This window comes from Streptopelia decaocto (assembly GCF_964273445.1).
Source record: "Streptopelia decaocto genome assembly, chromosome: 12".
Lineage (NCBI taxonomy): Eukaryota > Metazoa > Chordata > Aves > Columbiformes > Columbidae > Streptopelia > Streptopelia decaocto.
The window spans coordinates 17,676,858-17,697,929 of NC_138667.1; the positions used below are offsets into that span (position 1 = coordinate 17,676,858).

Here is a 21,072-nt window from a genome sequence, read left to right on the forward strand (position 1 = left end):
CTGCCCAGCCGAGCCCGGCCGGACAGCAGCGGTGGTGGCGAGCGGGAGTGAGCGGTGCCCTGTGCCATTCGCTGCCGGGCTACGGCAGCCGCGCTCTGGTCCACCAACAGGACTCGGCGAGAAGGAAGGAAGAAGGGAGTCAGATAAAGAAGGCGCCCGCTGCGTTGCTGCCGGGCGCCGCTTTCCGCGGAGGACTGCGCGGGCGATCCGCGAGACGGAGGCTGTCCCGGACCGGCCCGACATGGCGATCGCAAGGCAAGTGCTTTGTCTCTCTGCTTTCCTGTCCCTGCCGCACGTTCGCTCCCAGCTCCTGCGCTACTCCGTAGCCGAGGAGGGGGAGAGCGGCTCGGTGGTAGCCAACGTGGCGGAGGACGCGGGGCTGGCCCCGGCGCAGCTCTGGGCTCGCCGCGCCCGCCTGGCCTCGGAGGACGGCCGGCAGCACTTTCGCTTAGAGCGCGGCACCGGCCGGCTGGTCGTGGCGGAGAGGCTGGACCGGGAGGAGCTGTGCGGGCAGGCCGCTACCTGCACGCTGCCCTTCGAGCTGGTGCTGGCCAACCCCCTGCAGTTCTTGCGGGTCGAGGTGACCGTGGAGGACATTAATGACCATGCGCCCGTTTTTTCCGAGGAACAAGTCACTTTTAAGATCCCGGAAACAAGCAACCCGGGTTCACGTTTCCCACTGGTGGGGGCTCGGGACCTGGATATTGGCAGCAACAGCATCCAGGCTTACAGCATCTCTCCCGAGAACGAGTACTTTAGTGTGTCCTTTGGGGGTCAGAGTGAGGATGAGAAGTACGTGGAACTGGTCTTGGAAAAGCCGCTGGACAGAGAGGAGCAGGCAGAGATTGGTTTCACACTTATTGCGATGGATGGGGACTCTCCTTCCAGGAGTGGGACCACACAAATCCACATTGTTGTTCTAGATGCAAATGACAATGCTCCAGTCTTCACGAAGAGAGTGTATGTTGGGAAGGTTTTGGAAAATGCACCAGAAGGCTCTGTTGTTCTCAGTGTGGTGGCAGCTGATCTGGATGAAGGACCTAATGGGGACATTTCCTATCAGTTCAGGCAAGTTGTGGGCCAGAGTGGCTCGGCATTTGTGATTGATCCTGTGAGTGGCGAAATTAAACTAAGAAAGCCTCTGGACTTTGAGGCTGCAGAGAAATATGAACTCAGTGTGCAGGCCACTGATGGTGGTGGCCTGTCAGCAATCTGCAAGGTGTTGGTGGAGGTGGTGGATGTGAATGACAATGCTCCAGAATTGGTGGTCAGAACCTTCAGCAGCCCCCTCCCTGAAAACGCATTACCTGGGACAGTGGTCGCCCTCTTTGCTGTCAGGGACAGAGATTCTGGAGCCAATGGGAAGATCTCCTGTGCCCTTGAGGACCAGCTGTCATTCTCCCTGCAACCAGCCTATAAGAATTACTATGAGCTGGTAACTGTGAGCTTACTGGACCGGGAAGAGACAGCACAGTACATCCTGAGGGTCACAGCAGCAGACGCGGGGTCACCTCCTCTCACAGCCACCCAGACCTTCACAGTGGACATCTCTGATGTGAATGACAATGCACCTGTCTTCAACCAGACATCGTACACCATGTATGTGCATGAGAATAATGTCCCTACAGTGCTTGTTGGAGCTGTCAGCGCTGTGGATGCTGACACAGGGTCGAATGCCAAGGTGACCTATTCCCTGTTACCAGCCCACCCCACAGAGCAGCCTCCCTGCTCCTGTATCTCTGTGAATTCTGAGAATGGGGATGTGTTTGTGTTGCGGCCTCTGGACTATGAGCAAGTGAAGCAGATCGAGGTCTTTGTGAGTGCTTCTGACGCAGGGTCTCCTGCTCTCAGTGCCAACGTCACTGTCCGCCTTGTTGTGGTAGATGAGAATGACAATGCACCACTGGTGCTGTACCCCTCACAGGACAGCAGCCCACCATCCAGTGAGCTGGTGCCCATGTCAGCTGAGGCCGGGTACCTTGTCACCAAAGTGGTGGCTGTTGATACTGACTCGGGGCAGAACTCATGGCTCTCGTACCACCTGCTGAGGGCCACTGACCCTGGGCTATTTGTTGTGGGTGCCCAAAGTGGGGAGGTGCGGCTGAGGAGGCCCGTGACAGAGAGAGACCCTGTGAAGCAGAAGCTTGTCATTCTGGTGCGAGACAATGGTCAGCCACCACTGTCAGCCACAGCATCGCTGAGTGCACTCCTGCTGCATGACTTCTCAGACCTGCACCTACCACACAGCAGCCTGGCCACAGAGGATGAGGGTGACTCCCTAACAATGTATTTAATCATTTCATTGGTCTTTGTCTCACTCCTCTTCCTTGCATCCATGGCAGCATTTGTCACTCGCAAGGTGTGCATGAGAAGGGAAATGAAGGGTGGGCACGTGTTCTACAGTGTTGGAACAATGCAGGGCGGCCTGGCTGATGCAGCAGCTGCAGCTACCCTGCCCCACCCCGATTGCTATGAGATCAGCCTCACAACAGGCTCAGGCAACAGCGAGTTCAAGTTCCTGAAGCCCATCCTCCCCAGCCTGCCACCACAGCACTGCACCATGGGCAGGGGAACTGATGATGAACAGGATTTCACCTGTGGCCCTATCACCCTGGAGGATGTGGCACCAGACAACCAAGGGATGCTCTCTGCAGAGCAGTTCAATAGTCTTTCTTTTAAATAGTGTGGAGTCAGCACAGCCACAGTTTTCAGGCCTCATGATAGGAAGGGATGTGGGCTTCAACATACGGCCATGTTTCCATCAGAGTTAATTTGCATTTGCAACTAATGTCACTGATTTGCCTCAAGTGTTAAGTACAATGAAAGATTGTCTCCCCCTCCAAAAAATCCTCCAAACCCTCTAATGGTTCTCTGATAGGGAACAATGTTTCAGCTGTGATATAGGTCTTTCCGAAATGCTTCAAGAGTGGGATTAGTTCCAGTGCCCCAGATAATTTCCTGTCTCACTTGCTGTAAGAGGGCCTCTTTTTCTCTGCTGTAACACAATGGCACCATTGGACAGACAGACCACCTCCATGTAGCCCTTCTCCTGGGTCAGGAAAGCAAGGAAGTTGTGAGTACTGTGTTACCATGTGGTGCAAGCATGGGGCTTTTTCTGCTCTGAGTTCTGGATGTCTCTGTGTCTGAGATGTGTGACATCTGTGTGTTGTGCCTTCTTGTCACTAGGTCTGTCCATACAGCCATTGTGTGTCTGCATATGCTGCCCTAGTGCTGTCTGCTGAAGCAGGGAGTTGCTCACATCAAACTGTTTGTGATGCAATGTTTACTCTTGGAGAACAGCAATCTTGTTTTCTCTAGGGGAGAACAGCAACATGCAGAATGAGACTTTGCTTTGGCATGTGTGATGAAGGTGCATGGACTGTCTGTCTGCTTGGGATTAGCTTGAAATTATAAGAATACAAACAGTGTTGGCATAGACTGTAAGCGTACAGAGTTATAAAGACACATTCATTGTCTTTGAGTGCATTGTAAGGAAACTCCAGAATTCAATTCTAAGGAGTTTCTCTGAAGACAGAATCAAGATGATCTTGGAAATAGGGTGTTGAATTTGTTCTTGGCATTGTTGTTCGCAAATTCAGAGGCTTCATGATGGGAGTACAACACTGTCCTGAGATGATTTCCTGGGTTTGTGCAGAGCTTTTGCATTCTCCTTTTTGCCCTTTCTCCTTCTGCTTTGTGAACTGTGTTTAAGCATTATCTTACCTATTCCTCTTGAGAAGGACTGTCACCCCATGTATAATAACAGACTGATTGAATACAGTGTGGCATGGAGTATTGGGAAACCCTCAGACTCTGTTGTGCTGTACTTATATACTGTAACATTGTTAACCATGATACAGTTGTGTATAAAAGTGAAATAAACACCTCAATGCTGTGTGTGGAGACAGTCTTTTTAGAGATATTCATTTTGGGAAAGCTTTCAGGAGGCTGGGTGTTTGGTATTTTTTTCACACTTTCTTCCCTTACTGAGGTAAGGTTGAGCAGGTACATATCTTAATTTTGGAGATACAGCAATAGAGCTTTCTGGAAAACTGTGGGAGAAGGGAATTGCTGGCAGGTCTCTACAGGTCTTCAGAGCACTGAGCTGCTGGCTGCGACAGGACCCAGTTCGATCCAGGTCAGGACAAACACTCCTGCCCTAAGAGTGACCTTGGGTGTGCAAAGGCCTCATCAAAGCAGTGAGGTGGGTGGAGTGGCCTTTCCAACTTCCCCAGCAGCTCCAGCTGTGGATGGGAACTGGGAGGTGTGTGAGCACAAAGTTTTTGTGACAGTGTGTAGGGGTTTCAGATGATGGATGGCAGATGGACAGCACACTTGTTACTTTGGGAATCATTGGTGGGCATCTGGTGGGTGAAAACAGCTACCACGGAGAGGCTTGGTTCTTGGGAAATGCAAAGGAATACAGCCATCCCTTCCACAAGTCCCTGATGAAAAGATAAGTCTGGAAGACAGGTTGGTGAAGTGCTGCTGACCACAAGATGACTGCATGCAGAGGAGCGAATGATCCGGTATCCAATTAACCTCAGTAGGATCACAGAAACATTTAGGTTAGAAAAGATCCTTGAGACCATTAAGTCCAACCATAAACATAGAACTACCAAGTCCATCACTAAACCATGTCTCTGAGTGCTACATTGAGGGATTGTGAGTCAGCTGCTTCCCTGGGGAGCTTGTTCCAGTGCTTGACAATCCTTTTGGTGAAGAAATTTTTCTTAACCTCCAATATAAACTTCTCCTGGCACGACTTAAGCGAATTTACTCTTGTCCTATCACTTACTACTTGGGAAGAGACTGACATCCACCTCCTAGGATGCTCCTTTCAGACACAGGCCTGAGTGTACTGTCCTGTGCTTTGTTGTGCTGCACAAATCCTGTGGTGGAAAGATAAACTCAACTCATCGTAACCAAGGAATGTGCAAGCATCTCCCATGTGGTGCTGGTGAGAAAACCCCCTGGAAGCAAGAAGTCTACATAGGAACTTCTTTTACTGTGACACCATTAATGATGAAAAGAATTTTACTCTTGCAGGAAAATCCTAAAATGGCTTGAATGTCTGAAATGGGGCACTCTTTCTTTTCAATTATGAGGGTCTGCATCTATATCATTGATGAAATTTTAAACAGAGCTGAGACTAGAAATGTACCGTGAGGAACACCTGTGATAATTGGTCACCAGTGAGATGTCATCCCATTCACTATAGCCCTTTGTGCTTTACACTTCGGCCACTTCTTCACCCAGCACACCGTGACCTGCTTTTCTCACAGCTGGACAATGTGTCCAGAAGGATACTGTGCAGGACAGTATCTAAAGCCTTACTAAAATCCAGGAAAAATATAGCCACCACCTTCGCTTCATCCTTGAGGCAGGTGACCTTATCCTAGAAAGGTGTCAAATTAGTTAAACAGGACTTTTGCTTGGTGAGCCCGCGTTGACTGTGCCTGATTATTGTGTTGTTCTTTAAATGTTCTTTCATTAGTACCCACTATGATTGTCACCATATTTTTTCCAGGAACTGAGGTTAGACAAACAGGTCTGTAGATTCCTGGGTCTGGAAGACCCTCACACACTTCCTGTAGATTGGAAGAACACTGGCCAGCTTCCCATCAGCAGGGACCTCTGTAGATACGCAAGACCTTTGCAGGTAATCAAGAGGGTCCTCCTGTAACATCCATCAGCTCTTTCAGTCCTCTGGGATGAATCCCATCAGCCCCATGGACTTGTGAACATTCAACTGGTAGAGCTGGTCCCTTAAAACTTCAGTGTCCACAAAAGGCAAGTCACTGTTCCTGAACTTGTCCTCTGACTCAGTGGATGGGAGAGCACAAGATCTATCAGTATAATTGAAGCCTGAGGCAAGAAAAGCATTCAATACCTCCAGTTCTTCTTCATCCCTGTCAGTCAAGTGACCAGCTTCAACAACTATCAATCCAATGTTTTCTTTGGACCTCCTCTTGTTATTAATGTACTTTAGAAACCCTTTCTTGTTGTCTGATACACCACTGGCCAGTTTCATCTCTACTGGTCTCTGGCCTTTCATGTCCTATATCTACATATAGGAATCAAAGCTCTGCAATCTTCCTGCAAAGCCTGACCATACTTTCAGAGATGATACAATTTCTTTTTCCTCATGAACTCTCTGAGGAGTTCCCTGTTTTGCCAAGCTTGTCTTCTGTCCCACTTGTTAAATTTTGATGTAGTGGAAGTGCCTGCTAAAAGGTGATAAGTATACAGAGTTGTGAAAACACATTCATTGTCTTTGAGTGCATTGTAAAGAAACTCCAGAAGTTGCTTCAAAGGATTTTGTTGGAAGGCACAATTGAGATGAATTGGCCATCGATTTTGGTCTTATCATTGTTGTTCCCAAATTCAGTGAGTTCTTGAAGGGAGTGGGAAACTGTCCTGAGATGATTTTCTGGTTTTGTGTTAGAGCATTTGCATTCTCATTTTTGCCTGTTCTTCTTCTACTCTAAGAACCATCTTTGAGTATTGTCTTACATATTTCTCTTAAGAATGACTCTCACCCCGTGTATAATAACAGATTTTTTGAATGAAGGCAGTGTGGCACAGAACATCTGAAACCCTAACGCTATGTTGTGGTGCAGTCATAAACTGTGACCTTCTGAACTGTAATAGTTGTGTGTAAAAGTGAAATAAGAAGAACACCCACTTGAATTGAGAGAGTAGTCTTTGTAGAGATGTTCTTATTGGAAAACCTCGGTCAAAGTTCTCAAGAGGCTGGGAGTTTTTTTCTCATTTGGTCCCCTGGCTGAGGAAGGTGGAGTGGTTACATTTCTGCAGTTTGCAGATGCAGCCAATCGAGCATTGAGGAAAATTTTGGAGAGGAGGGTATTGTTGGCAGGCCTCTATGGCTCTCCTAATCCCTGAGCTTCTGGCTGGGACACGAAGCTGTAAGTGATAGACTATCCAGTTAACCCGAGTAGCTGTTATAGACAGAGTTGTGAATGAGACTTAATCAGCATGTGTCAGTTAGATGACAAGGAACCAACCCCTCCTGGTGTAAAACTGCTGCCTCTTGGTTTGTTCCAGCTTGACGGTTCGTGTGTCTCAAGCAGTTCATAACTAGATGGCTTATTACTATCTTTACCTTATGAGAGGGAGAGACTATTTTGTGCACTGGATGGCCTGAACAAGCTGCCGAGGTTTCCCGAGGTGCTCGTCGGAAGCGCCGTTTAGAAAGCAATGGGAATGGCAGGACTTTTCAGAGAGACTCTTCTGAACGCACGCTTGTCCCTGATGGTGTAAGCGCTGTTGTCAGGGATGCTGGCAAGCGCGGGGCTGCAGCAAGCGGTGTTGGCTGAGCAGGCGGCGATGCAGTGGCCGCTGCCCAGCGGCAGAGCGCAGCAGTTGCTGTAGGCGAATGCGAGTGTTGCTCCCGTTCTGTTTGAATAAGTCCTTCGAGGACTCCTATCGCGTGGTGATGGCAAGAAAATGAACCGGGAGGAGGTGTGGAGTACAACGTAACGGTGCGGGCGGCGGACGGCGAGTCTCGGGCGCTGTGGAGCTGCACGGTGCTGTGGCTGCGGGTGCTGGACGTGAACAACGCGCCGGTGTTCGCGGAGGCGCTACAGCGCCGTGTGCCGGAGAACAACGCGGGGGGCGCGCTGGTGCTGAGGGTGCGGGCGTGGGACGCGGACTGGGGGCAGAACGGGCGCGTGCGGTACCGGCTGGGGGAGGGGCGTGTGCGGGGCGCGCCGCTGTCGTCGTCCGTGTCGGTGGAGGCGGAGACGGGCGCGCTGTACGCGCTGCGCTCGTTGGACTACGAGGAGGTGCGCGAGGTGGGGCTGTGGGTGCGGGCGGAGGACGGCGGCGCGCCGGCGCTGAGCAGCAACGTGTCGGTGCGGCTGGTGATCGTGGACGAGAACGACGACGCGCCGCAGGTGCTGTACCCGCCGGCGGCGTCGGTTGCGCTGGTGCGAGAGCGCGGGCAGTAGCCGCGTTCCGACAGTTTCTCCGACATCACGCTGCTTTCTCCGCTCAGAAACACTCCTGAGCAGAGGATGAAGCAGTAAACGCTGGCGTCCACCGCTGAGTCGGGGCGGCCAAGGACGAAGAATCGCTGTACAGGTCGCACCCCACTGGTGACATGGAAAACGACCCAGGGAGCTCAGCCCGTCCTCCGTTTCAGCCGCTTTAATAGCCGGCCGGCAGGCATGTCCACGCCTAAGCCTTGCTGTGACCCGCCTCCCTTCCAGTTCCTCAGGCTGAGATTCCTGAGTCCATGACTCGCCGAGCCTTTCTGTTCCCCGCGTGCTGCCCAGGCTGTGACCCTTGCCTGGTTTCCGCAGCCGGGGAAGGCGGCTTCGTCCCTCCGGGCTCAGCCTTCGTCGTACTGTAGGAAACACCTCGCGTTTGTCGTGCAGAAAGGCACGTATTGGCCGGGTGCTGCATAGAGCAGGGGAAAACGTGAGGCAGGTGCCGGCATTGCCCGTGCGCTCGGGCTGACCCGGCGGCCCCATATGGCTCCCGGCTCTCCGTCCCTACGCATCCCACCCCGGCGCGCTGTGCGCGCGTCCTGCCGCGGTACCTCAAGCGGTCGAGCGGCCGAAGCCTCGCGTGTGCGCGCGGGTCCGTGTGCCGGTGCAAGGCGGCAGCACGGACAGCGGGCGGCGGCGGGCGCAGTCTGGCGGCGGATCGCAGGGTGGCGCTCCCGGCCAAGGCATCGCCGAGAGGTTGCGAGATGAGAGGTGGCCGAGCCCGGTCTGGTACTGCCGAGCCCAGCCCAGGCCGACCGGGCAGCACCGGTGGCGACGGACGGAGGTGAGCGGTGCCCCGTGACATCCGCTGCCAGACTGCGGCAGCCGCCCTCCGAACCCCGCAGCCGGACTCGGCGAGAAGCAGGAGGGAGACAAGAAAGGTGGCCGCATCCCCCCCTACTCCACGCTGCTGCCGGGCGCCGATTTCCGCGGAGGATTGCGCGGTTGATCCGCGAGACGGAGGCTGTCCCGGACCGGCCCGACATGGCGATCGCAAGGCAAGTGCTTTGTTTCTCTGCTTTCCTGTCCCTGGTGCACTGTCGTTCTGAGCTCCTGCGCTACTCCGTAGCCGAGGAGGGGGAGAGCGGCTCGGTGGTAGCCAACGTGGCGGAGGACGCGGGGCTGGCCCCGGCGCAGCTCTCGGCTCGCCGCGCCCGCCTGGCCTCGGAGGACGGCCGGCAGCACTTTCGCTTAGAGCGCGGCACCGGCCGGCTGGTCGTGGCGGAGAGGCTGGACCGGGAGGAGCTGTGCGGGCAGGCCGCTACCTGCACGCTGCCCTTCGAGCTGGTGCTGGCCAACCCCCTGCAGTTCCTGCGGGTCGAGGTGACCGTGCAGGACATTAATGACCATGCGCCCGTTTTCCCGGAGGAACAAGTCACTTTTAAGATTCTGGAAACGAGCAACCCGCGGTCGCGTTTCCCGCTGGAGGGAGCTCGGGACCTGGATATTGGCAGCAACAGCATCCAGACTTACAGCATCTCTCCTGAGAATGAGTACTTTAGTGTCTCCTTTGGGACTCGGAGTAATGGTGACAAATATGTGGAACTAGTCTTGCAAAAACCACTAGACAGAGAGGAACAGGCAGACATGCATTTCACTGTCATTGCCATGGATGGAGGTGTTCTGCCCAGGAGTGGGACCACACAAATCCATATTGTAGTTCTAGATGTAAATGACAATGCACCAGTCTTCACACAGGATCGGTATGTTGGCCATATTTTGGAAAATGCACCAGAGGGTTCTGTGGTTCTCAGAGTGGTGGCAACCGATGAGGATGCAGGACATAATGGGGACATCACCTATCAGTTCAGCCAAGCAGTGGGCCAGATTCCTTTGGGATTTGTGATTGACCCCATCAGTGGTGAAATTAAACTCACAAAGTCTTTGGACTTTGAGGCTGCAGAGAAATATGAGCTCAGCGTACGAGCCACTGATGGTGGTGGCCTGTCAGCAATCTGCAAGGTGTTGGTGGAGGTGGTGGATGTGAATGACAATGCTCCAGAACTGGTGGTCAGTTCCTTCAGCAGCCCCCTCCCTGAGAATGCATTACCTGGGACAGTGGTCGCCCTCTTTAATGTCAAGGATAGAGATTCTGGAGCCAATGGGAAGGTCTCCTGTACCCTTGAGGACCAGCTGTCATTCTCCCTGCGTCTGGCCTATAAGAATTACTATGAGCTGGTGACTGTGAGCACGCTGGACCGGGAAGAGACAGCACAGTACATCCTCATTGTCACAGCAGCAGACGCGGGGTCACCTCCTCTCACAACCACCCAGACCTTCACAGTGGACATCTCTGATGTGAATGACAATGCACCTGTCTTCAGCCAGACATCGTACACCATGTATGTGCGTGAGAATAATGTCCCCACGGTGCTTGTTGGAGCTGTCAGCGCTGCAGATGCTGACACAGGGTCGAATGCCAAGGTGACCTATTCCCTGGTACCAGCCCACCCCACAGAGCAGCCTCCCTGCTCCTGCATCTCTGTGAACTCTGAGAATGGGGATGTGTTTGTGTTGCGGCCTCTGGACTATGAGCGGGTGAAGCAAATCGAGGTCTTGGTGAGTGCTTCTGATGTGGGGTCTCCTGCCCTCAGTGCTAATGTCACTGTCCGCCTTGTTGTGGTGGATGAGAATGACAATGCACCACTGGTGCTGTACCCCTCGCAGGACAGCAACCCACCATCCACTGAGCTGGTGCCCATGTCAGCTGAGGCAGGGTACCTTGTCACCAAAGTGGTGGCTGTTGATGCTGACTCTGGGCAGAACTCGTGGCTCTCGTACCACCCGCTGAGGGCCACTGACCCTGGGCTGTTTGTGGTGGGTGCCCAAAGTGGGGAGGTGCGGCTGAGGAGGCCCGTGACAGAGAGAGATGCTGTGAAGCAGAAGCTTGTTGTTCTGGTGCGAGACAACGGGCAACCACCACTGTCAGCCACAGCGTCACTGAGCGCGCTTCTGCTCCATGACTTCTCAGATGTGCGCATAACGCACAGCAGCCAGGCCACAGAGGATAAGGGGGATTCCCTGACAATGTATTTAATAATTTCATTGGTCTTTGTCTCACTCCTGTTCCTCGCTTCCATGGCTGCCTTTGTCACTCACAAGGTTTGCAAGAGAAAGGAGTTGAAGGGTGGGCATGTTCTTTATGGTGCCAGCAACTTGCAGAGCAGCCTGGCTGATGCAGTTGCTGCAGGGACCCTGCCCCACCCCTATTGCTATGAGATCAGCCTCACAACAGGCTCAGGCAACAGTGAGTTCAAGTTCCTGAAGCCCATCCTCCCCAGCCTGCCACCACAGCACTGCACCACGGGTAGAGGCACAGATGAGCAGGATTTCACCTGTGGCCCTGTTACCATAGAGGGCATGACACCAAACAACGCAGGGACACTCTCTGAGGAGCAGTTGAATAGTCTTTCCTTTAACTAGTGTGAGTCTTTCCTTTAACTAGGCAGAGGCTTCATGTCTTGTGATAGGAAGAGATATGGGCTACATGTAGTGATGATTCCTTCCAAGTTAATCTGCATTATCATTTGGCAGCATTGTTTCCCTTCAAATTTTTAGTTATATGCAATCTTGTCTCCCCCTTGCAAAATGAGCCTAAAGGCTTTGTCAGACAGTTCATAATGTCTGTCAGCTCTGTTACAGCCATTTATGAAATGCTTTAAGAGTCAGGTGAGTTCCAGGGACCCCAGCGAAGTTCTTGTCACTTTTCCTGTTAGGCAAGACCATGGCCCTCTTCTTGTCTGCTGTAATGCAATGGCCTGGTCTGGCAGACAAATCACTTGCTCTCTGAATTGCACGTACTCCTTGTCCTGTTCCGGAGAGCAAGGAAGTTGTGATTTCTGTGTTACAATGTGGTGCACTCATGGGGCTTTTTCTGATTTGGGTTCTGGATGTCTCTGTTTCTGACATGTGTGGGGTTTTTGTGTTTTGCCTTCTGGTCACTATATCTGTCCATACAGCCATTCTGTGTCTGCATATGCTCTCCTAGTGCTTCCCAGTGCAGCAGGGAGTTGCTCACATCCAGCCTTTGTGTTTCATGCAATTCCAGCTCATCAGGGAAGAAAGATATTTTGGCCCGTGGAGAACAACCATCTCATCTTCTGTAGGGGAGAACATCAAAATGCAGATGAGATTTTCCTTTGCTGCATGAGAGAGAGGTGGGTGGAAGGGCTTTCTCCCTGGGATTACCTTGAAATTATAGCAGAACAAACAATGTTGGCATAGACTGTAACTGTACAGAGTTGTGAAAACACATTCTTTGTCTTTGAGTGCGCTATAAGGAAACTCCACAACTCATTTTAAAGGACCTTATCTCAAGGTAGATTTGAGATAAACTTAGAAAGAGCCATTAATTTGGTCTCATCATTGTTTTTCCTGGATTCAGAGTCTTCTTGATGGGAGTAAAAAGCTGTTCTGAGATGATTTTCCGGGTTTGTGTAGAGCTTTTGCATCCTCTTTTTTTGTCCTCACCCCTTCTGCTCTGTGAACTGCCTTGAGCATTATCTTACCTATTCCTCTTAAGGAGGACTGTCACCCCATCTATAATAGCAGATGGTTTGAGTGAAGGCAGTGTGGCACAGAATGTTTGGAAACCCCTCTTACTGTCTTGTGCTTCATTTATAAACTCTGGTGTTGTGAATTGTGTTGCATTTGTGTGTAAAAGTGAAATAAAAATGACACCCACTTGAGTTGAAAAAATAGTCTTTGTAGAGATGTTCTTTCTGGGCGAGCTCTGTCAAAGTTGTCAACAGGCTCTGAGGTTTTTTTCTTTTTTCTTTGTCTTCCACTGAGGTGAATATGAGTGGGTAATTTTCTGTAGTTTGGAGATACAAAAGTAGAGCACTCAGGAAAATTGTTGGGAGGAGGGAATTGCTGGCAGGCTTCTCTGGGTCTTCGAAGCACTGAGCTACTGGCTGCAAACTCAAGCAGTGAATGATCAGCTATCCAGTTACCCTGAGTACAATCATATAATCATTTAGGTTGGAGAAAGTTAATGAGACCACCAAGTCCAGCTGTTAACCTAGCACTACCAAGTCCACCACTAAGCCATGTCCCTGAGCACCATGTCCTTGCATGGCAACTCAAAGACTTCCCTGGAAAGCCTGTGCCACTGCTTGACAATACTTTCAGTGAATAATTTTTTGCTCAAATCCAATCTAAATCTCCCCTGGCACAACTCGAAGCCATTTTTTCTCATCCTATCACTTGTTACTTGGGAAAAGAGACTGACACCGACCTAACTCGAACCTCCTTTCAGCACGTCTGTGCTGTCTCATGCTTGTTGTTCTGCAGAAATTTTGTAGCAGAACAATAAACTCAAGTCTGAGGAATGTGCAGGCAGCTCTGCTGTGGTAGAGGTGAGAAAGCCACATACGAGCAAAAAAAAATCTGCATGCAAAGTTGTTTTACTGTGGCAGCAGAAATGATGAAGAGAATTGCTTTCCTGCAGGAAAGTGCTATAATAGCTTGAAAAACTGAAATGGGTGCATTCATTCTTCTCTATGACTGGGGTCCGCATGGCACGCTCTGTGCTGCTCCTCTGCTCAGGGTTCTCCTCATCTGGTGGGAGGCAGGCTTATCTCTGCTCATTTATTCCAAGAGTGTGAGCTATGAGGGACTGAATTGTGAATGACACTTAGAGAGTTGCGTCTTTCTTACTGCCATGAGGAGGAACAAGCAGCTCCTCGTGTACAACTGCTGCCTGTCAGGTTGTTCCAGCTCGAGGGTTTGCGTATGGGTGGACGGCTGGGGGAGGGGCGGGTGCGGGGTGTGTCGTTGTCGTCCGTGTCGGTGGAGGCGGAGACGGGCGCGCTGCACGCGCTGCGCTCGTTCGACTACGAGGAGGTGCGCGAGGTGGGGCTGTGGGTGCGGGCGGAGGACGGCGGCGCGCCGGCGCTGAGCAGCAACGTGTCGGTGCGGCTGGTGATCGTGGACGAGAACGACAACGCGCCGCAGGTGCTGCTCCCGCCGGCGGCGCCGCTTGCGGCGGGCGCGGGCTGGGCGGGCGTGGAGCTGGCGCCGCGCTCGGCGGAGCCCGGGGCGCTGGTGGCCGAGGTGGTGGCGGTGGACGCGGACGCGGGGCGGAACGCGTGGCTGTCGTTCGAGCTGGCCAAGGCGATGGAGCCGGGGCTGTTCTGCCTGTTGCTGCACAGCGGCGAGGTGCGCAAGGTGAGAGACGGGACTGACCTCGAGTCGCCCCGGCGAAGTGTCTTTGTGCTGCTGCGAGAGTGGGGGCGGCCGCCGCGCTCCGTCACCTGGCACCCTCAGCATCGCCCTGCTGCGGGGTTGAATCTTACTCCAGCTCGACCACGCTCCTGAGGGGAGGAGGCAGCAGTAGTCGTAGGTGGCCAAGGGAACCTGCGCACCCTCTACTTCATCGCCTTCCTTGGCTGCGACTCCGCGCTCTTAATCCTCTCCGTCGTCGCCTTTTCGGCGGCCAAGCTGAGTCAGGCTCTCTTCCAAGTACGGCTTTTGCCCTTCTCTACTCCGCTGCAGCGTTCACGGCGACTTCAAACCGACGGCGTAGACGGGGTAGGAACGGACAATCTGCCTCCGGCTTACCCCTAAGAAGCGTTCCTGACCAGCAGCTGGAGTGGGAGCGAATTCCCGTTACTGAACACCGCTAAGGCAGGGACGGGCAAGGACGAAGAACCGCTGCACATCTTCAACCCGCTGACGAGAAGGAAACAGACCAAGGGAGAACAACGTTCCTCCCGCTCGGGCCACCGACCTCGCCGGCCGACAGAAGAGTCACTCTCGTCTCTCCGTCCCTGCGCTTCTCTCCCCAGCGCCCTAAGCGCCCGTCCTGCCGAGGGACCGCAGGCGGGCGAGGGACCGCAGCCGCCCGAGTACGCGCGGGTCCGTGGGTTGGTGAGAGGCGGCAGCGCGGGCAGCGGCAGGCGCAGTCTGGCGGCGGGCCGCAGGGTGGCGCTCCCGGCCAAGGCGTCGCCGAGCGGCTGCGAGCGGGGAGGCAGCCGAGCCCAGCCCGGCCCTGCCCAGCCCAGCCCGGCCGGGAAGCAGCGGCGGCGGCGAGCGGTGCCCCGTGCCTTACGCCGCCGGGACAAGGCAGCTGCGTTTAGGACCCCCCAGTAGGACTCGGCGAGAAAGAAAAGACGGAGAGAAGGAGGGAGGGCAGACGACCGCGTCCGCTGCGCTGCTGCCGGGCGCCGCTTTCCGCGGAGGACTGCGCGGACGATCCGCGAGACGGAGGCTGTCCCGAACCGGCCCGACATGGCGATCGCAAGGCAAGTGCTTTGTCTCTCTGCTTTCCTGTCCCTGCCGCACGTTCGCTCCCAGCCCCTGCGCTACTCCGTAGCCGAGGAGGGGGAGAGCGGCTCGGTGGTAGCCAACGTGGCGGAGGACGCGGGGCTGGCCCCGGCGCAGCTCTCGGCTCGCCGCGCCCGCCTGGCCTCGGAGGACGGCCGGCAGCACTTTCGCTTAGAGCGCGGCACCGGCCGGCTGGTCGTGGCGGAGAGGCTGGACCGGGAGGAGCTGTGCGGGCAGGCCGCTACCTGCACGCTGCCCTTCGAGCTGGTGCTGGCCAACCCCCTGCAGTTCTTGCGGGTCGAGGTGACCGTGGAGGACATTAATGACCATGCGCCCGTTTTCCCGGAGGAACACGTCACCGTTAAGATTCTGGAAACGAGCAACCCGGGTTCACGTTTCCCACTGGAGGGAGCTCGGGACCTGGATATTGGCAGCAACAGCATCCAGACTTACAGCATCTCTCCCGAGAACGAGTACTTTAGTGTCTTCTTTGGGAGTCACAGTGATTATGAGAAGTACGTGGAACTGGTCCTGGAAAAGCCGCTGGACAGAGAGGAGCAGGCAGATATGCGTTTCAGTCTCATTGCTATGGATGGCGGCTCTCCTCCCAGGAGTGGGACCATGGAAATCCACATTGTTGTTCTGGACGTAAATGACAACACTCCAGTCTTCACACAGACAGTGTACTTTGGGAAGGTTTTGGAAAACGCACCAGAGGGCTCTGTGGTTCTCAGAGTGGTGGCGACAGATGTGGATGTTGGACCTAATGGGGACATCTCCTATCAGTTCAGCCAAGCAGTGAGCCAGAGCCACTTCGCATTTTTGCTTGACCCTGTGAGTGGTGAAATTAAACTAAGAAAGCCTCTGGACTTTGAGTCTGCAGAGAAATATGAGTTTAGTGTGCGGGCCACAGATGGTGGTGGCCTGTCAGCAATCTGCAAGGTGTTGGTGGAGGTGGTCGATGTGAATGACAATGCACCCGAGCTCGTGGTCAGTTCCTTCAGCAGCCCCCTCCCTGAGAATGCATTACCCGGAACAGTGGTTGCCCTATTTAATGTCAAGGACAGGGATTCTGGAGCCAATGGGAAGATCTCCTGTGCCCTTGAGGACCAGCTGTCATTCTCCCTGCGTCCGGCCTATAAGAATTACTATGAGCTGGTGACTGTGAGCACATTGGACCGGGAAGAGACTGCACAGTACATCCTGAGTGTCACAGCAGCAGATGCGGGGTCACCTCCTCTCACAACCACCCAGACCTTCACAGTGGACATCTCTGATGTGAATGACAATGCACCTGTCTTCAACCAGACATCATACACCATGTATGTGCATGAGAATAATGTCCCCACGGTGCTTGTTGGAGCTGTCAGTGCTGCAGATGCTGACACAGGGTCGAATGCCAAGGTGACCTATTCCCTGGTACCAGCCCACCCCACAGAGCAGCCTCCCTGTTCCTGCATCTCTGTGAACTCTGAGAATGGGGATGTGTTTGTGTTGCGACCGCTGGACTATGAGCAGGTGAAGCAAATTGAAGTCTTAGTGCGTGCCTCTGATGCGGGGTCTCCTGCCCTCAGTGCCAATGTCACTGTCCGCCTTGTTGTGGTGGATGAGAATGACAATGCGCCACTGGTGCTGTACCCCTCACAGGACAGCAGCCCACCATCCAGTGAGCTGGTGCCCATGTCAGGTGAGGCAGGGTACCTTGTCACCAAAGTGGTGGCTGTTGATGCTGACTCGGGGCAGAACTCATGGCTCTCGTACCACCTGCTGAGGGCCACCGACCCTGGGCTGTTTGTGGTGAGTGCCCAAAGTGGGGAGGTGCGGCTGAGACGGCCTGTGACAGAGAGAGACCCCACGAAGCAGAAGCTTGTTGTTCTGGTGCGAGACAACGGGCAACCACCGCTGTCAGCCACAGTGTCACTGAGTGCACTCCTGCTCAGTGACTTCTCAGATGTGCGCATAACACACAGCAGCCTTGCCACAGAGGATGAGAGTGACTCCCTAACAATGTATTTAATAATTTCACTGGTCTTTGTCTCACTTCTCTTCTTCGCATCCATGGCAGCCTTTGTTCTTCGCAAGATGTGTAAGAGAAAGGAGCTGAAATGTGGGCATGTGCTTTATGGTGCTGGAAACTTACAGAGTGGCCTGGCTGATGCAGCAGCTGCAGGGACCCTGCCCCACCCCTATTGCTATGAGATCAGCCTCACAACAGGCTCAGGCAACAGCGAGTTCAAGTTCCTGAAGCCCATCCTCCCCAGCCTGCCACCACAGCACTGCACCATGGGCAGGGGAACTGATGATGAACAGGGTTTCACCTGTGGCCCTATCACCCTGGAGGACGTGGCACCAGACAACCCAGGGGTGCTCTGTGCAGATCAGTTCAATAGTCTTTCATTTAGTTAAATGTGGAGTCAGCTCAGCCAGGGGCTTCAGGCCTCATGATACGAAGGCATGTAGGCTACAACATGTGATAATGATTCCATCAGAGTAAATCTGCATTTGCAATTGGCAATATAGATTTCCCTCAAATCTTTATTCAGATTGAAGGTTTTCTTCCCCTCTAAAAAGAGAGAAAAGAAGCTAACAGCCCTGTTACCCTGGAAACAACGTGTTCCATTTCTGTTACAGCCTTTTCTGAAATTTTTCAGGAGTGGGGTTAGTTCCAGGGTCCCCCAGCTAAGTTCTTGTGTCACTTGCTGTTAGGCAAGACCATGGCCCTTTTTTTCTGTCCTGTAACACAATGGCACAGGCAGTCAAGTCACCTGCTCACTGAAATACACGTAGCCCTTCTCCTGGGTCAGGAGAGCAAGGAAGTTTTGTGTACTGTATTGCAATGTGGCACACACACAGGGCTCTTTCTGTTCCGCATTCTGGATGTTTCTGTGTCTGAGATGTGTGGGCTCTGTGTGTTTTGCCTTTTGGTCACTATGTCTGTTCATACAGCCATTTTGTGGCTGCATATGCTGCCGTAGTGCTGTCTGGTGAAGCAGTTAGCTGCTGACATCCAACCTGTCATGATGCAATGTAGATATCTTTACCCCTGCAGAATAGCAATCTCATCTTCTCTAGGGGAGAACAGCAGCATGCAGAATGAGACTTTGCTTTGGCACATGTGATAAACGTGCACAGACAGGCTGTCTGCTTGGGACTGGCTTGAAATTATAGCAACACCAACCATGTTGGTAGAGACTATAACTGTAAAGAGTTATGAAAACACTTTCATTGTCTTTGAGTGCATTGTAAGGAAACTCCACAAGTTGCTTCAAAGGACTTTGTCTGAAGGTAGAATCAAGATGAACTTAGAAAGGGGCCATTGATTTTGGTGTTGTCAGTGTTGTTCCCAAATTCAGTCAGTTCTTGATGGGAGTGGGAAACTGCACTGAGATGACTTTCTGGGTTTGTGTCACAGCATTTGCATTCTCCTTTTTGTCTGTACTGTTTCTACTCTAAGAACCATCTTTGAGCATGGTCTTATATATTTCACTTAAGAATGCCACCCCATGTATAATAACAGATTGTTTGAATGAAGAAAGTGTGGCACAGAACATCTGAAACCCTCGCGCTGTGTTGTGCTGCAGTCATAAACTGTGCCCTTCTGAACTGCAATAGAGTTATGTGTAAAAGTGAAATAGAAAGAATGCCCACTTGAGTTGTGAGAGTATACTTTATCACAGTATCACAGTATGTTTGGGATTGGAAGGGACCTCAAAAGATCATCTAGTCCAATCCCCCTGCCAGAGCAGGAACGCCTAGATGAGGTCACACAGGAACATGTCCAGGTGGGTTTTGAATGTCTCCAGGGAAGGAGACTCCACAACCCCCCTGGGCAGCCTGGGCCAGTGCTCTGTCACCCTCACTGAGAAGTTTCTTCTCAAATTTAAGTGGAACCTCTTGTGTTCCAGCTTGGTCCCATTACCCCTTGTCCTATCATTGTTTGCCACTGAGAAGAGCCTGGCTCCATCCTCATGGCACTCACCTTTTATATATTTATAGACATTAATAAGGTGCCCCCTTAGCCTCCTCTTCTCCAAACTAAAGAGCCCCAGCTCCCTCAGCCTTTCCTCATAAGGGAGATGCTCCACTCCCTTAATCATCTTTGTTGCCCTACGCTGGACTCTCTCCAGCAGTTCCCTGTCCTTCTGGAATGGAGGGGCCCAGAACTGGACACAATATTCCAGATGTTCTCATTGGAAAACCTCTGTCAAAGTTTTCAAGAGGCTGGGAGTTTTTTTCTCGTTTGGTCTCCTGGCTGAGGAAGGTGGGGTGGTTACATTTCTGCAGTTTGGAGATGCAGCCAATAGAGCATTGAGAAAAATTGTGGGGAGAAGGGAATTGCTGGTGAGCATCTATGGCTTTCCTAAACCCTGAACGTCTGGCTCTGACACTGAGGTGGAAATGATTGACTATCCAGTTAACCTGAGTGCAATCATAGAATCATTTTAGTTGGAAAAGGTCCCTGAGATGACCAAGTCCATCTGTTAACCTGAAGACTACCAAGTCCACCACTAAACCACGTCCCTGAGCACCGTGTCCAGGGATGGCAACTCAACCGCTTCCCTGGGCAGCCTGTGCCAATGCTTGACAATACTTCATGGGAATTAGGTCTTCTTAGCATCCAAATTTAAACTTCCCCTGGTGGAACTTGAGGGTATTTCCTCTCATGCTGTCACCTGTTCCTTGGGAAGAGACTGACACCCAGCTCCTTACAATCTCAAATCAGGTACAGACTTCAGATGTCCTGTACTGTGTTGTGCTGCAGAAATTTTGTAGCAGAACGATAAACTCAGCTCATTGTAAAAAGGAACATGCAGGGAACTCCCACCTGGTACTGGTGAGTCAGCCACCTGTGATAAAGAGATATGGGTTTTTTTTACTGTGACACTCAAAATAATTAAGAGAATTGTTTTCTTGCAAAGCAGCATTGTAATGTCTTGAATGCCTGAAAAGTGGGTGCTGATTCGTTTCTATGACCAGGGTCTGCATGTCACATTGTTTGTGGCTGGAGTCCTGTGTAATGCTCCTCTGCTCAGGGTTCTCCACATCTAAAGGGACGTCAGTTTTTCTGTGCTAATCTCTCCCAATGGTGTGAGGTATAATCGACAGAGTTGTGAATGAGACTTAATCAGCATGTGTCTCATAGTGAGATGACAAGGAACCAGCCCCTCCTGGTGTAAAACTGCTGCCTCTCGGATTCTTCCAGCTCGACAGTTCGTATGTGTCATGTAATTCATAACGAGATGGCTTATTACTATCTTTACCTTATGAGAGAGGGAGACTATTTTGTGCACTGGAGAGTCTGAACAAGCTGCTGAAGTTTCCCGAGGGGCTCGTTGGAGGTGCTGTTTAGGAAGCAATGCTGTTGGCAGGACTTGTCAGACTCTCCTGGATTCACGCACGTCCCTGATTCTGTAAGCATTGTTGTCAGGGATGCAGGCAAGCGTGGGGCTGCAGCAGGCGCTCTTGGCTGAGCAGGAGTGGGAGGGCGGCGAGGCAGTGGCCGCTGCCCAGTGCCAGATCGCAGCAGTTGCTCTCGGCGGAAGCGAGTATCGCTCCCATTTCGTTTGCAGAAGTCCGTCGCGGAGTGTTACTGCCTGGTGATGCCGAGGAAACGGACAGGGAGGAACTGTCGAATAACAACGTGACGGTGCGGGCGGCGGACGGCGAGTCTCCGGCGCTGTGGAGCAGCGCGGTGCTGTGGAGCAGCGCGGTGCTGTGGCTGCGGGTGCTGGACGTGAACGACAACGCGCCGGTGTTCGCGGAGGCGCTACAGCGCCCGTCTGCCCGAGAA

At 52.7% G+C, this 21,072-nt stretch overlaps 2 protein-coding genes across 2 annotated transcripts; both read left to right on the top strand.

Annotated features, from left to right (window-relative positions):
* Window positions 1-67: 67 nt before the first annotated feature.
* On the top strand, window positions 68-2,683 carry LOC309445307 (protocadherin beta-15-like; the record flags this gene model as incomplete). The annotated part of the gene is made up of 1 exon (XM_082063937.1): window positions 68-2,683. The coding sequence occupies exon 1, from the start codon at window positions 242-244 to the stop codon at window positions 2,681-2,683; it is 2,442 nt and encodes an 813-aa protein (XP_081920063.1). The 5' UTR covers window positions 68-241.
* A 6,316-nt stretch (window positions 2,684-8,999) lies between these two features.
* LOC309445308 (uncharacterized protein) lies at window positions 9,000-17,908 on the top strand (the record flags this gene model as incomplete). Its single annotated transcript, XM_082063938.1, has 6 exons — window positions 9,000-11,437; window positions 12,064-12,117; window positions 13,724-14,183; window positions 14,340-14,546; window positions 14,643-14,885; window positions 15,108-17,908. 6 exons carry the CDS (start codon window positions 9,000-9,002, stop codon window positions 17,685-17,687), a joined length of 5,982 nt encoding a protein of 1,993 aa, XP_081920064.1. The 3' UTR covers window positions 17,688-17,908.
* Window positions 17,909-21,072: the final 3,164 nt, after the last annotated feature.